The 16,981-nt window shown below is 44.6% G+C and overlaps 1 protein-coding gene across 2 annotated transcripts; it reads left to right on the top strand.

The window, feature by feature from the left end:
- Positions 1–1,887: 1,887 nt before the first annotated feature.
- On the top strand, positions 1,888–16,981 carry LOC106592607 (2-hydroxyacyl-CoA lyase 1). Of its 2 annotated transcripts, XM_082959640.1 has the most exons (17): positions 1,888–2,135; positions 2,467–2,571; positions 2,681–2,721; positions 3,049–3,129; positions 3,293–3,365; positions 3,553–3,630; positions 3,803–3,897; positions 4,210–4,322; positions 7,268–7,403; positions 8,773–8,878; positions 12,197–12,280; positions 13,935–14,036; positions 14,294–14,448; positions 15,622–15,780; positions 15,924–16,031; positions 16,163–16,349; positions 16,473–16,981. In XM_082959640.1, the coding sequence occupies exons 1-17, from the start codon at positions 2,085–2,087 to the stop codon at positions 16,503–16,505; spliced, it is 1,707 nt and encodes a 568-aa protein (XP_082815766.1). In that variant the 5' UTR covers positions 1,888–2,084; the 3' UTR covers positions 16,506–16,981. The 2 variants fall into 2 exon arrangements, with proteins under 2 accessions (XP_082815766.1, XP_082815767.1); XM_082959641.1 differs by lacking the exon at positions 12,197–12,280.

The raw sequence follows: 16,981 nt of genomic DNA, 5'->3' as shown, positions 1-16,981 counted from the left end.
ATATTCTTATCACAGATGCTGAGTGTGAGGTTCCAGAGGTTCCATCCACTTCCCCACCCAAGGAGGACCTGACAACCACACTGGCCCCTGCTCCCCAGGAGTCCCAGTCCCGTAAACGCCCTCTCATAGTCAGGGTGTTACCAGCTATCTCCAGAGCCGTCTCTAAACCATTCAGAGGAGCTTTTGGGAAGAAGAATTAGCCAAATGCCTGATTTTATTACTATTTTAATCAGAGCCTTTATTTAATAAAACATTGCTGCATTGATTTCTGTCTATAGTAGTCTTACTGTATGTGCAAGATAATGGTAAAGTACTTCAAACCACATAGTCAAATGTATTCATATTTAAGTACTGCTTATGATTATTGATTGTGGAAATCCCATTTTAATACAGAAAAGATGTCGTCACATATAAAGACAGATAGGAGAAAACTCCGTACACTTTATCTTGGCCAGGTCGCAATTGTAAATGATAACTTGTTCTCAACTTGCCTACCTGGTTATATAAAGGTGAAATAAATAAAATAAAAACATGATCAAGCCACAACTAAAGCCATGAACGGATAAGATTATTATACTTTTATTTCAACAAAGAACACAGACTGAGACCAAGGTCTCTTTTACAGCTGGGCCCTGCGTATACATGTTACACATTCAGTTTAGCTACAATGATTAAGAAACTACACAAGACAAACAAAACGATCACAGATAACACAACAAGGCAACCAAAACGATCACAGATAACACAACAAGACAAACAAAACGATCACAGATAACACAACAAGGAATCCAGCAGCAGATGATTACATGTACACAGGTTATTCCCCTAACAGCACAAGAACTTGCATTACCCGAAACAGTTACAAACAATACAAAAATACATATTTTAAATGGGCAAGGGGTACAAGAGTCGCAAGTTTAAGTTTAGTCTGCAGGCTATTCCATAGGCAAGGAGCGTAACAGGAAAAGGCAGCCATACCCAACTTTATGGAAATCGCATGGGCCTCAAGTGTAATCCATGCTTGAGACCTGGTTTTCGGAATTATAAATCTAATATTGATGAGTGATGATAAATAAGAAGGTAGTTTATTCAGAAGTGCTTTATAGACAAACACGAGAGCATGTTGTTCTCGTCTCATGAACAGCTATGTCCAACCCACATTTTGATATAAAACCCAAGGGTGAGTTGTGTAGCTATCACCCGTAATAACTATCACCCGTAATAACTATCACCCGTAATAAACCTAAGTGCTCAATAGCATCCAGCGATTTAAGTGTTGATGCTGTAGCATGCATGTAGATAATATCCCCATAATCTATAACAGACATAAAAGTAGCTTGTACAGTTTGTCTTCTATTTGTAGAGGACAAACATGTCCTGTTTCTATAGAGGAAGCCTAGCTTGATTTTTAGCCGTTTACAAAATTCATCAATATGCATTTTAAAAGACAGTTTATCATCCAACCATATCCCAAAGTATTTATATGCAGACACCTGATTCATTCGAGAACCTTCTAAGCTCGTAAGTGCAAGACTATTTTCAACCAACTTTTTGAACCTATTAAAAATCATAAAATGTCTTTTCTTTGCATTTATAACAAGTTTCTTGTTTTAAATTTTGATTTAACAATTTTAAAACAAGATGAACAGAGAACAGTTCTTACACTTTCTATGAAGTCCATATCTATAATGCATACACTCAAGTCATACACTCATAATGACTTAATTGAGTTAAGTGTAAGTGCAGTTATAAACACATAATGAGACCTTGTTATGTATTTCTTGCAATAAAAAAAGAAAAAGGCTACTAGTTCATACATATTCATAACTACTATTGTACGGCTCATGTGATTGGCCCTGAACCCGGAAGTTGTATTAACGGGTCATGCTTTGGGCAGCAGTGTCAAAAGTCGTCCAGTCACTCAACTTTGAACTCTGTGCAGTTAGTGGCTATCGAAATATCTATCGATTGTAGCTACTCATATAATGCATTTTGTAATGCGGACAAAAACAAATGATTTGCAAGATATCTGAAAACGACGTATAAGCTATTGAGTATCACGAACAGATTTCTGGACAGTAATAATGGAAGACGTGACAGGCGCTCAGCTCATTGCTGAGGCACTAAAAGCTCAGGTGAGATATGTGTAATTTATATAAAATAGTATTACACTGTATAACGGTATTGCTACGATTTGGTAAATAATATATTAGTCGCTGATCATGTCCTTGGCAGTGACAATGTAGCACTAGGAGTTGTGAAAGTGTGTCAAAGGTCATTGCACTGGTATAGCGAACTATTATTATCGTTGTAGCAAAACATTTAGAAGTTTATGTGGATGTTTGTTAACATATTGAATAGCATATGTTAACACCCCTGTTGATGCATGCCAAAGTGTGTGTCAATGCAAAGAACATCTAAACTACACTGTAAATTCATACTGTATCTTCATGTATCTCTCTTCAGAATGTAGAATATATGTTTGGAATAGTTGGTGTTCCAGTCATTGAAGTGGCTATGGCAGCTCAAGCGTCAGGAATCAAGTATGTGGGAATGCGCAATGAACAAGCCGTAAGCCACCTTTTATTTTTATGAATTCAGAGTCTTCCCATTACATTTTTTTATGTGAATTGGTTGTGGGGACACCAGTAATACTGATGTGGTATGTGTCATCCAACAGGCTTGCTATGCTGCGTCTGCTGTTGGTTACCTCACTGGACGGTAGGAGGATTGTCATTATAAGAGAGCTTTAGAGATACTGTCTCTCCTCTCTGAAATCCCTGACCGATGTCGATACATTGTTAATGTGGGAAGCAGCCCGTCTGCCTAGGGAGACTACTCTCTCCATACAATACTAAACCAGCTCTCCCCAAATCATGGGATATTAACTAGCCGTACACAGACTTGTGTGTGAGGGTCAGTTTCATAGCTGTTTTACATTGCTAATTCTGTCTGTCTGTCTCTCTGTTTGTCTTCCTGTCTTACTACCTGTTCCTCTCTGTCTGCTTATCTTCCTGTTTGTCTGCCTGTCTGTCTGTTCCTCTCCAGTCCAGGGGCGTGTCTGGTTGTGTCTGGACCGGGACTCATCCATGCTCTTGGTGGAATGGCCAACGCTAACATGAACTGCTGGTATGTTAGAACTCTACAAACAGAAGGCCCTTGTACTCATGTTCAGTGGTCCTTCCTTTCAAAAGAAGGGATGCTATCCTTACACTGCAAAAAATGATCTGAGGACTCCAAACTATCTCCGCTTGTCAGTTGATGTCATTGTTTGATACCACACTCTCTGTAGGCCTGTGATTGTTATTGGAGGCTCCTCCGATCAAAACCAGGAGACCACTGGGGCGTTTCAAGAGTTTCCACAGGTACTAATTCAACCATGAGGTTTCTGACTATTGATCATTAGGGGGTGGTTTCCCGGACACAGATTAAGTTTAGTCATGGCCTAAAAAGCAAACTCATTAGAGAATCTCTGTCCAGAAAACTGGTCCTAGCAGTTTCATTGCTGAAAGAGGACATCATTTGTTATTTGTGGTCCTCTTTCTCTGTCAGGTGGAGGCGTGCAGACTGTACAGTAAGTTCTCAGCTCGGCCCAGCAGTCTGGATATGATCTCCTCAGTGGTAGAGAAGGTATACAGTCTCTTCTGACTCCCTCTGTTTAGTCCTCTTCATATCATTTGGTATCACCTGCAATTGTCTGTTTTCTGACCTCTAATTTTCCAGCTTAGCAAGGTAACTTAAGTGCGTCAGAAGAACACAGCCTTAATTGATTCTGAATGGAAGGGTGTTTGGTCTGTCTTAGGCAGTACGCACTAGCATGTATGGAAGGCCTGGTGCTGTATACGTAGACATATCTGGGGACATGGTCAATGCTAAAGTGGACAGGAGCAGAGTCAGGTTGGTGGCTACCACTGTCTTTAATCCATTTAAAATGTATACTAATGTGTTACTGTTGAATATGTATACCTCTGACTTCACATCACCATAGTCATTTTGATTTTATTTTGTTCTACCTTTTAACATCTGAAGTGAACAAGAAATTACCAGATTTTGTTAAATTAGTTAGAAAATATAGCACTATATCAAAGTATTCTCATCAGAGAATAGCAATAAACCTAGATAGACCTTCATGATTTATTTACGTATGCAATAAAGTTGATGGGTAACATGTTTAATTTTTGACCAATTCTTTCCTATTTCCTTTGTCAGAGAGGTGCCCTGTTGTCCACCTCCTCCAGTGAGTATGGCTGACCATATCGCGATCACAGAAGCACTGACTGTCCTAAAAGGAGCCAAACGGCCTTTACTTATCATTGGGAAAGGTAGGCCACACGGCCTTTACTTATCATTGGGAAAGGTAGGCCACACGGCCTTTACTCATCATTGGGAAAGGTAGGCCAAACGGCCTTTACTTATCATTGGGAAAGGTAGGCCACACGGCCTTTACTTATCATTGGGAAAGGTAGGCCACACAGCCTTTACTTATCATTGGGAAAGGTAGGCCAAACGGCCTTTACTTATCATTGGGAAAGGTAGGCCACACAGCCTTTACTTATCATTGGGAAAGGTAGGCCACACGGCCTTTACTTATCATTGGGAAAGGTAGGCCACACAGCCTTTACTCATCATTGGGAAAGGTAGGCCACACAGCCTTTACTTATCATTGGGAAAGGTAGGCCACACGGCCTTTACTCATCATTGGGAAAGGTAGGCCAAACGGCCTTTACTCATCATTGGGAAAGGTAGGCCACACAGCCTTTACTTATCATTGGGAAAGGTAGGCCACACGGCCTTTACTCATCATTGGGAAAGGTAGGCCAAACGGCCTTTACTTATCATTGGGAAAGGTAGGCCACACAGTCTTTACTCATCATTGGGAAAGGTAGGCCAAACGGCCTTTACTCATCATTGGGAAAGGTAGGCCACACGGCCTTTACTCATCATTGGGAAAGGTAGGCCAAACGGCCTTTACTTATCATTGGGAAAGGTAGGCCACACAGCCTTTACTTATCATTGGGAAAGGTAGGCCACACGGCCTTTACTCATCATTGGGAAAGGAGCCAAACGGCCTTTACTCATCATTGGGAAAGGTAGGCCACACAGCCTTTACTTATCATTGGGAAAGGTAGGCCACACAGCCTTTACTTATCATTGGGAAAGGTAGGCCAAACGGCCTTTACTTATCATTGGGAAAGGTAGGCCACACAGCCTTTACTTATCATTGGGAAAGGTAGGCCACACGGCCTTTACTTATCATTGGGAAAGGTAGGCCACACGGCCTTTACTTATCATTGGGAAAGGTAGGCCACACGGCCTTTACTTATCATTGGGAAAGGTAGGCCAAACGGCCTTTACTTATCATTGGGAAAGGTAGGCCAAACGGCCTTTACTTATCATTGGGAAAGGTAGGCCACACGGCCTTTACTTATCATTGGGAAAGGTAGGCCACACGGCCTTTACTCATCATTGGGAAAGGTAGGCCAAACGGCCTTTACTTATCATTGGGAAAGGTAGGCCAAACGGCCTTTACTTATCATTGGGAAAGGTAGGCCAAACGGCCTTTACTTATCATTGGGAAAGGTAGGCCACACGGCCTTTACTTATCATTGGGAAAGGTAGGCCACACAGCCTTTACTCATCATTGGGAAAGGTAGGCCAAACGGCCTTTACTTATCATTGGGAAAGGTAGGCCAAACGGCCTTTACTTATCATTGGGAAAGGTAGGCCAAACGGCCTTTACTTATCATTGGGAAAGGTAGGCCAAACGGCCTTTACTCATCATTGGGAAAGGTAGGCCACACAGCCTTTACTTATCATTGGGAAAGGTAGGCCACACAGCCTTTACTCATCATTGGGAAAGGTAGGCCACACAGCCTTTACTCATCATTGGGAAAGGTAGGCCAAACGGCCTTTACTCATCATTGGGAAAGGTAGGCCAAACGGCCTTTACTTATCATTGGGAAAGGTAGGCCACACAGCCTTTACTTATCATTGGGAAAGGTAGGCCAAACGGCCTTTACTTATCATTGGGAAAGGTAGGCCACACAGCCTTTACTCATCATTGGGAAAGGTAGGCCAAACGGCCTTTACTTATCATTGGGAAAGGTAGGCCACACAGCCTTTACTTATCATTGGGAAAGGTAGGCCACACAGCCTTTACTTATCATTGGGAAAGGTAGGCCACACAGCCTTTACTCATCATTGGGAAAGGTAGGCCACACGGCCTTTACTCATCATTGGGAAAGGTAGGCCACACGGCCTTTACTCATCATTGGGAAAGGTAGGCCACACGGCCTTTACTTATCATTGGGAAAGGTAGGCCACACGGCCTTTACTCATCATTGGGAAAGGTAGGCCACACGGCCTTTACTTATCATTGGGAAAGGTAGGCCACACGGCCTTTACTCATCATTGGGAAAGGTAGGCAATGCTTTTTATTAGCCAAACCCAGAACTAAAATCTTGTGGAATTGCGTCAGGTACTTGATTCAGTTCTGTGGGGAGATATTAAGAGAAAGATACTAACGTGACTTGTGAAGTCTTCACCTACACTCAATAGAAACTCTCTGCAAGTTTATGGGCCAAATGTCCCCATCCCCTTCTGACATTGAAAAGATGCGAGCACCTGCGAAATCGTGATTTGTCCAAATGATCAGTAGTGAAAAATCAGCGTACCAGAACAGAGTTGCTCGTTGGTGGCAGGTAGCCTAGTGGTTAGAGCGTTGGGCCACTAACCGAAAGGTTGCTGGATCAAATCTCCCGAACTGACAAGATAAAAATCTGTCGTTCTGTCCCTGAGCAAGGCACTGTTCCCCGGGTGCCGAAGATGTGGATTAAGGCAGCCCCCGCACCTCTCTGATTCAGAGGGTTGCATGCGGAAGACACATTTCAGTGGAAGGCATTCAGTTGTGCAACTGACTAGGTATCCCCCTTTCCCTTTCCCTAGTTGCCGTGTCCCAGTCTGTTGACAGACTCTACTACCAGTTATGTTACGTGCGTCTGTCCAGGACTGATCAGTAGCCAGCTGAAACGCACTGTAACACCTATAGCACTGTACCAGGGTTCAGCTGAAAACAGGACCACGTTCAGTAGACAAAAGTTGTGGACACGATTACTCATTCTACCTGTCAGAGAGGCATGTTTGTTCTACATGCTATATTTTTATCTGAACATTGCACAACGTTGTGTTCAGCTGAATGCATCCCAGCTGGAAAGGTCAGTCTGTTGATATCAGTTTGGCGGTGCCCTCTGTCTGTTTCCCTCTGCAGGTGCAGCCCATGGAAGAGCAGAGGGGGTTCTGAGGGAGCTGGTGGAGGGGTGTGGCCTGCCCTTCCTGCCCACCCCCATGGGTAAAGGGGTGCTGCCTGATGACCACCCCAACTGTGTTGCTGCTGCCCGCTCCAGGTCAGCCACTCCTTCTCTCAGCTGGCATCATATTCATGTACAAACCTTTGACTGTATAAGTAGGAACAGGATGAACAGACCAGGAGAACTCTGGGCCTTCCTGAAATCCCTATCTATAACTAGTCTCTTTTCATCACATTTTGTTTAATCGGATTGTGTTCTTTTCCCTGCTCTCCTCCTCCTCTCTTCCTAACCCTCCTCTTCCTATCCTCCTTCTCCCTTTCTATCCTCCTCCTCTCTTCCTAATCCTCCTCTTCCTATCCTCCTTCTCCCTTTCTATCCTCCTCCTCTCTTCCTAATCCCTCTCCTCCTCTCTTTCTATCCTCCTCTCTTTCTATCCTCCTCTCTTTCTATCCTCCTCTCTTTCTATCCTCCTCTCTTTCTACCCTCCTCTCTTTCTACCCTCCTCCTCTTTCTACCCTCCTCTCTTTCTACCCTCCTCCTCTTCCTATCCTCCTCCTCCTCTCTTCCTATTCTCCTCCTCCCTTTCTATTCTCCTCCTCCCTTTCTATTCTCCTCCTCTCTTTCTATCCTCCTCCTCCTCTCTTTCTATCCTCCTCTTCCTATCCTCCTCCTCTTCTCTTCCTAACCCTCCTCCTCCTATACTCCTCCTCCTCCTCTCTTCCTATACTCCTCCTCCTCTCTTCCTATCCTCCTCCTCCTCCCTTTCTATCCTCCTCCTCTCTTCCTAACCCCCCTCCGCCTCTCTTTCTATCCTCCTCTCTTTCTATCCTCCTCTTCTTTCTATCCTCCTCCTCTTTCTATCCTCCTCCTCTTTCTATCCTCCTCCTCTTTCTATCCTCCTCTTTCTATCCTCCTCCTCTTCCTATCCTCCTCCTCTTCCTATCCTCCTCCTCTTCCTCTTCCTCCTCCTCTTCCTATCCTCCTCCTCCTCTCTTCCTATCCTCCTCTCTTCCTATCCTCCTCCTCCTCCCTTTCTATTCTCCTCCTCTCTTTCTATCCTCCCTTTCTATTCTCCTCCTCTCTTTCTATCCTCCTCCTCTTCTCTTCCTAACCCTCCTCCTCCTCTCTTCCTATCCTCCTCCTCCTCTCTTTCTATCCCTCCTCCTCTCTTTCTATCCTCCTTCTCTCTTTCTATCCCTCCTTCTCTCTTTCTATCCCTCCTCCTCTCTTTCTATCCTCCTTCTCTCTTTCTAACCCTCCTCCTCCTTTCTTTCTATCCCTCCTCCTCTCTTTCTATCCCTCCTCCTCCTTTCTTTCTATCCCTCCTCCTCTCTTTCTATCCTCCTCTCTTCCTATCCTCCTCCTCTTCTCTTCCTAACCCTCCTCCTCCTATACTCCTCCTCCTCTCTTTATATGCTCCTCTCTTTCTATCCTCCTGGTTCTATGGTCTTGGTTTGGACTGCAGAGCTCTGCTCCAGTCTGATGTTGTGGTCCTACTTGGTGCCAGGCTCAACTGGATCCTGCACTTTGGCCTTCTCCCAAGGTTTGACCCCCATGTAAAGGTCATCCAGGTAGGTCAAAGTTCACCAGTAGGGTTGCTTTTTAAATTTTATTTTCAGGTTTCCAGATTTTCTGCTTATTATGTTCTGATTTCTGGAATCTTCCAACAGGGATTTCTGGGAATTTTGGGAAAGTTGCCATAATTTTGCAACCCTTGTCACAGGTCATGTCGTAGTGTACTGCAGTTCATTGTAACCAGGTATAAATGTCTTTGAGTCAGTCTATTGGATTTAGTCTATTACCTATATAGCTTCTCTATAAGTCTCTTGTGGTCTCTCCAAATAATGTCATGGCTGTCATAGTGCTGTACAGTACATCTGGTGGTGGTACAGCACTAGGTGGTGTGGTAAATGGCCAATATACCACGGCTAAGGGCTGTTCTTAGGCACGATGCAACGCAGAGTGCCTGGATACAGGCCTTAGCCCGTGGTATATTGGCCATATACCTTAAACCCCAGAGGTCCCTTATTGCTATTATAAATTGGTTACCACATCATTCGAACAGTGAAAATATTTTTGGGGTCATACCCATGTTATACGGTCTTTTATAAGCCGGGTGGTTTGAGCCCTGAATGCTGATTGGCTGACAGCCGTGGTTTATCAGACTGTATACCACGGGTATGACAAAACATGTATTTTTACTGTTCTAATTACATTGGCAACAGGTTTATAATAGCAATAAGGCACCTCAGGGGTTTGTGGTATATTGCCAATATACCATGGCTAAGGCCTGTATGGTATATTGGCCATATACCACACCCCCTTGGGCCATATTGCTTAAATATACAGTACCACGGCTTTAACCCAATCAGCATTCAGTGCTCGAATCACTCGGTTTATAAAAGGGAACGCTAAATATATATATATATATTTATATATATATATATATATATACTTTTTCTTGCCACTGTGTGTATGTATGTATGTGAACCCTTTGGAAATACCTGGATTTCTGCATAAATTGGTCATAAAATGTGATCTGATCTTCATCTAGGTCACAACAACAGACAAACACAGTCTGCTTAAACTAGTAACACACAAACAATTATATGTTTTCATGTCTTTATTGAACGCACTGTCAGTTAAAGCTTGGTCGCACATGGGTCTTCCAAATGTACAATGACCCCAAGTATACTTCCAAAGTTGAGGCAAAAGGGCTTAAGGACGACAAAGTCAAGGTATTGGAGTGGCCATCACAAAGCCCTGACCTCAATCATAGAAAATTTGTGGGCAGAACTAAAAAAGCGTGTGCGAGCAAGTAGGCCTACAAACCTGACTCAGTTACACCAACTCTGTCAGGAGGAATGGGCCAAAATTCACCCAGCTTATTGTGCGAAGGTTGTGGAAGGCTACCCGAAACGTTTGATCCAAGTTAAACAATTTAAAGGCAATGCTACCAAATACTAATTGAGTGTATGTAAACTTCTGACCCACTGGGAATGTGATGAAATAAATAAAAGCCGAAATAAATCATTCCCTCTACTATTATTCTGACATTTCACATTCTTAAAATAAAGTGGTGATCCTAACTGACCAAAGACAGGGAATTTTTACTAGTATTAAATGTCAGGAATTGTGAAAAACAGAGTTTAAATGTATTTGGCTAAGGTGTATGTAAACTTCCGACTTCAACTGGATATTTATGTATGTATATAAACTCAGCAATAAAAATAAACGTCCCTTTTTCAGGACCTTGTCTTTCAAAGATAATTCGTAAAAATCCAAATAACTTCACAGATCTTCATTGTAAAGGGTTTAAACACTGTCTCCCATGCTTGTTTAATGAACCATAAACAATTAATGAACACGCACCTGTGGAACGGTCATTAAGACACTAACAGCTTACAGACAGTAGGCAATTAAGGTCACAGTTATGAAAACTTAGGACACTAAAGAGGCCTTTCTACTGACTCTGAAAAACACCAAAAGAGAGATGCCCAGGGTCCCTGCTCATCTGCGTGAACGTGCCTTAGGCATGCTGCAAGGTGGCATGAGGACTGCAGATGTGGCCCGGGCAATAAATTGCAATGTCCGTACTGTGAAGACACCTAAGACAGCGCTACAGGGAGACAGGATGGACAGCTGATTGTCCTCGCAGTGGCAGACCACGTGTAACAACACCTGCACAGGATCGGTACATCCGAACATCACACCTGTGGGACAGGATGGCAACAACAACTGCCCGAGTTACACCAGGAATGCACAATCTCTCCATCAGTGCTCAGACTGTCCACAATAGGCTGAGAGAGGCTGGACTGAGGGCTTGTAGGCATGTTGTAAGGCAGGTCCTCACCAGACATCACCGGCAACAACGTTGCCTATGGGCACAAACCCACCGTCGCTGGACCAGACAGGACTGGCAAAAAGTGCTCTTCACTGACAAGTCGTGGTTTTGTCTCACCAGGGGGGATGGTCGGATTCGCGTTTATCGTTGAAGGAATGAGCGTAACACCAAGGCCTGTACTCTGGAGCGGGATTGATTTGGAGGTGGAGGGTCCGTCATGGTCTGGGGCGGTGTGTCACAGCATCATCGGACTGAGCTTGTTGTCATTGCAGGCAATCTCAACGCTGTGCGTTAGAGGGAAGACATCCTCCTCCCTCATGTGGTACCCTTCCTGCAGGCTCATCCTGACATGACCCTCCAGCATGACAATGCCACCAGCCATACTGCTCGTTCTGTGCGTGTTTTCCTGCAAGACAGGAATGTCAGTGTTCTGCCATGGCCAGTGAAGAGCCCAGATCTCAATCCCAGTGAGCACGTCTGGGACCTATTGGATCGGAGGGTGAGGGCTAGGGCCATTACCCCCCCTAAATCTCCGGGAACTTGCAGGTGCCTTGGTGGAAGAGTGGGGTAACATCTCAAAGCAAGAATTGGCAAATCTGGTGCAGTCCATGAGGAGGAGATGCACTGCAGTACTTAATGCAGCTGGTGGCCACACCAGATACTGACTGTTACTTTTGATTTTGACCCCCCTTTGTTCAGGGACACATTATTCCATTTCTCTTAGTCACATGTCAGTGGAAGTTGTTCAGTTTATGTCTCAGTTGTTGAATCTTGTTATGTTCATACAAATATTTACACATGTTTAGTTTGAAAATAAACGCAGTTGACAGTGAGAGGACATTTATTTTTTTGCTGAGTTTATTTTTGTGTGTGTGTGTGTGTGTGTGTGTGTTAGCCTTATCATTATGTGGTGGAACCTGGTTATTTCTGTTGTGTTTGGCCAGTCTTCCAGCTGCTGTTACATGTGTCACGCATGGTGCTCTTCCTGTCATGTGTCGTTGCTGGTATGTTGTAGTAACGTTCCACGTACGTTATTTATGTCAAGGTTGATCTATGTGCTGAGGAGATGGGGAACAACGTGCAACCTGCTGCTGCTCTCCTGGGGGATGTCAATGCTATTGTCAAGCAGGTAACAACTCAGTCCTGGGGGATGTCAATGCTATTGTCAAGCAGGTAACACAACTCAGTCCTGGGGGATGTCAATGCTATTGTCAAGCAGGTAACACAACTCAGTCCTGGGGGATGTCAATGCTATTGTCAAGCAGGTAACACAACTCAGTCCTGGGGGATGTCAATGCTATTGTCAAGCAGGTAACACAACTCAGTCCTGGGGGATGTCAATGCTATTGTCAAGCAGGTAACACAACTCAGTCCTGGGGGATGTCAATGCTATTGTCAAGCAGGTAACACAACTCAGTCCTGGGAGACGTCAATGCTATTGTCAAGCAGGTAACAACTCAGTCCTGGGGGATGTCAATGCTATTGTCAAGCAGGTAACACAACTCAGTCCTGGGGGATGTCAATGCTATTGTCAAGCAGGTAACAACTCAGTCCTGGGGGATGTCAATGCTATTGTCAAGCAGGTAACACAACTCAGTCCTGGGGGATGTCAATGCTATTGTCAAGCAGGTAACACAACTCAGTCCTGGGAGACGTCAATGCTATTGTCAAGCAGGTAACACAACTCAGTCCTGGGGGACGTCAATGCTATTGTCAAGCAGGTAACACAACTCAGTCCTGGGGGACGTCAACGCTGTTGTCAAGCAGGTAACACAACTCAGTCCTGGGGGATGTCAATGCTGTTGTCAAGCAGGTAACACAACTCAGTCCTGGGGGACGTCAATGCTATTGTCAAGCAGGTAACACAACTCAGTCCTGGGGGACGTCAATGCTATTGTCAAGCAGGTAACACAACTCAGTCCTGGGGGACGTCAATGCTGTTGTCAAGCAGGTAACACAACTCAGTCCTGGGGGACGTCAATGCTATTGTCAAGCAGGTAACACAACTCAGTCCTGGGAGACGTCAATGCTATTGTCAAGCAGGTAACAACTCAGTCCTGGGGGATGTCAATGCTATTGTCAAGCAGGTAACACAACTCAGTCCTGGGAGACGTCAATGCTATTGTCAAGCAGGTAACACAACTCAGTCCTGGGGGACGTCAATGCTGTTGTCAAGCAGGTAACACAACTCAGTCCTGGGGGACGTCAATGCTGTTGTCAAGCAGGTAACACATCACAGGCATCTAATATGTGCCCCATATCTGTATGTTACTTTATTGCTGGGTCCTGGTGGTCTGTAATGTCTTGTCAAGTCACATTTTATTTACAGTGCATTTAACAAGTCTCAATACACTTTACAAAAATAATGTTTAAAACAAATGTATTTTTTTTAAGAAACAAGCATTGATTATCCTGTCTGTAACAACTATTTGATTTGCAGCAAAGTATAAATGGAATTGAATTGGTACAGATGTAGGATCTTATTTGAACCAGTTTGCTACAGCAGGAAAATAATCCTGCAGCAACAGGAATGTGAATTATTATGTGGATTATAATAATTGGACATTTTTTGTAGGGGTTGATACATTTCTCATAGGGGAAAATCAAGTCTGAAATGTATAAGAGTAAAAACTTCAGAAGCCTTTTTAAACCTCAAATATACAACAAGTTTTACATGTCCTGCATTGCAGGAAAGTTCTCCTGCAACAGGGTGCTCAAATTAAGATCATACATCTGTACTTGATTCAGTTTGCTTAGTTTCTACTCCTCATCTTTACTTTCAGCTCCTAGAGTATGTTCATAAAGATGGCTGGAAGTATCCAGCTGATACAGAATGGTGGACCACATTGAAAGAGAAGATGGCTGCTAACGCAACAATGACAAAGGTGTGTTGGTGTGTCCGTCCGTGACCTGTGACCTAAGCAAGTTAGCCTGTGTGTCTGTATTACTGACTGTCTTTATCTGTGAAATAACTTGACTTTAATCCAACAGGTAGAATACATTATAGTTGCCAGATCAATTCCCTCCTATTTTTCCAGCACCCGGCCTAGGATTCGAACCGGCCACCTTTTCGGCTACAGGTCCAACAACTTTGCTGTTTGGCTATCTACCACCCCTGTTTTGATTGTGTTTCTCTCTCCAGGCATTAGCTCTTCAGTCGACAACACCTATGAACTACTACCAAGTGTTCCACCACATCTCCCAGCTGCTGCCCCACGACTGTGTCATCGTGAGTGAGGGGGCCAACACCATGGACATTGGGCGTACCATGTTGAACAACTACCTTCCTCGACACAGGCAAGGCATGCCGCCTCACACAGAGGTCAAAGGTCAAATCCCCCAAGTATCCCGTGCCTTTTCCCTGTAGGCAAGTAGGAATTGGTTGTTGTTGTCCAGGGATCTGTTGATAGTTCTGCCTGGGAAGACTTCTCAATGTAGTGCTGCCTGACAGGTTGACTGGATGACTTCTCAATGTAGTGCTGCCTGACAGGTTGACTGGATGACTTCTCAATGTAGTGCTGCCTGACAACCTGACTAGATGACTCCTCAATGTAGTGCTGCCTGACAGGTTGACTGGATGACTTCTCAATGTAGTGCTGCCTGACAACCTGACTAGATGACTCCTCAATGTAGTGCTGCCTGACAGGTTGACTGGATGACTTCTCAATATAGTGCTGCCTGACAACCTGACAAGATGACTTCTCAATGTAGTGCTGCCTGACAGGTTGGCTGGATGACTTCTCAATATAGTGCTGCCTGGCAGGCTGACTAGATGACTCCTCAATGTAGTGCTGCCTGACAGGCTGACTAGATTACTTCTCACTGTAGTGCTGCCTGGCAGGCTGACTAGATGACTTCTCAATGTAGTGCTGCCTGGCAGGCTGACTAGATGACTCCTCAATGTAGTGCTGCCTGACATGTTGACTGGATGACTTCTCAATATAGTGCTGCCTGACAGGTTGACTGGATGACTTCTCAATATAGTGCTGCCTGGCAGGCTGACTAGATGACTTCTCAATATAGTGCTGCCTGACAGGCTGACTAGATGACTATTCAATGTAGTGCTGGCTGATTGGATGACTTCTCAATATAGTGCTGCCTGACAGGTTGACTTCTCAATGTAGTGCTGCCTGACAGGCTGACTAGATGACTTCTCAATATAGTGCTGCCTGACAGGTTGACTTCTCAATGTAGTACTGCCTGACAGGCTGACTAGATGACTTCTCAATATAGTGCTGCCTGACAGGTTGACTTCTCAATGTAGTACTGCCTGACAGGCTGACTAGATGACTATTCAAAGTAGTGCTGCCTGACAGGCTGATTAGATGGACTCTCTTAGTATCTTACCCCCCCAGATATTATTCCTTGCTTCCTACTTAACACACAGACACACACACCCCAACTAAGGTACCTTTATTCACACTCTGAGCTCTTATTAACGCAGCCTGGTGTGTGTGTGTGTGTGTGTAGGTTGGATGCTGGCACCTTCGGGACGATGGGGGTGGGTCTGGGCTTTGCCATCGCGGCTGCAACAGTGCAGAGGAACCAGAACACAGGCCAGAGGGTGGTGTGTGTGGAGGGGGACAGTGCCTTTGGATTCTCTGGGATGGAGGTGGAGACCATGTGCAGGTTGGTACAGTCAAGGTCTCTCTCACATAGCAAAACGTGGTTGTAGTAATCACTGGTCAGGTGCATAGGATAATTAAAGTGTCAACCCCCTAACCTAGTCATTGATGCTTTCCCTCGTTATTGATGCTTTCCCCTCTGACCAGGTATAAACTCCCGGTGGTCATCATCGTGGTCAACAACAACGGGATCTACAGCGGCGTGGACGCAGAGACGTGGGAAATGATGGGGAAGATGGGAGATCTCACCACTGTGTGAGTACAGAGGGGTTTGGGTTTAAAGGTCAATTTGGGACTGGGCCTACTCATGTCAAGGTCAGGATTCCCTCTAGTAAAGATATGTTGGTCATCTTGTCCTCGGTTCTCCATTCTCCCCTCCTCTCCAGAGCCCCCCCTGTGACCCTGCTGCCTGAAGCCCGCTATGACGAGGTCATGAACGCCTTCGGAGGACGAGGGTTCCTGGTGCGGACAGAGGAGGAGCTGCGTAGTGCCTTACAGCTCAGCCTCAGTGACTGGGAGAGACCTAGTCTCCTCAACGTTCTCATAGACCCCTCCTCAGACAGGAAGCAACAGGTAACTACAGGACAAATCTGACCTGACACCCCATTCCCTGGTCTATACCAGGCAAATTCAAATCTGGACGTCAAAGCCAGTTCGACTGACTGTCCATGGTCTGGCTCTGTCTGTGTCTCTTAGGAGTTTCCATGGCTAACTCGCTCCAACCTGTAGGCCCGAGAGGAGAGGCCTGCTGTATGGGACAGTGAGGAAGACCTGCTTCCTTCTGCCACCTGATGGAGAAATTGGGTACATCCCAAATGGCAACCTCTTCTCTATAAGTTTCATTCTCTATGGGCCCTGGTCAAAAGTAGTGCACTAAATAGGGAATATGGTGCCATTTGGTATGCAGCCCTTGTCAGTGAAGTTTCTCTCTATAACATGGTGTTTGGAGACAATGACAGCTCCTCTCTCTACCATGAGAAGGCTGCATGTGTTTTTGTATCTAAAAAAGAATCATATTTCTATGAAATATTTTAATCAAGTCACATTTACTACACGGCAGTATTATATTTTTAATTTTGGAAATTTATACCATGATTAATATGTAGATTTGTGTGAAAATGTCAGGTATAATATTTGTCTTTGGCTTGTTTACTATATTTGTACAAGTGTCCTTGAAAATAAACTTTGTTGCAGACAAACTGAAA

Source organism: Salmo salar, chromosome 02 (genome assembly GCF_965601325.2).
Source record: "Salmo salar chromosome 02, fSalSal1, whole genome shotgun sequence".
Lineage (NCBI taxonomy): Eukaryota > Metazoa > Chordata > Actinopteri > Salmoniformes > Salmonidae > Salmo > Salmo salar.
Note: the sequence above shows the minus strand (reverse complement) of the source record. Positions and strands in the feature narration are given on the sequence as shown.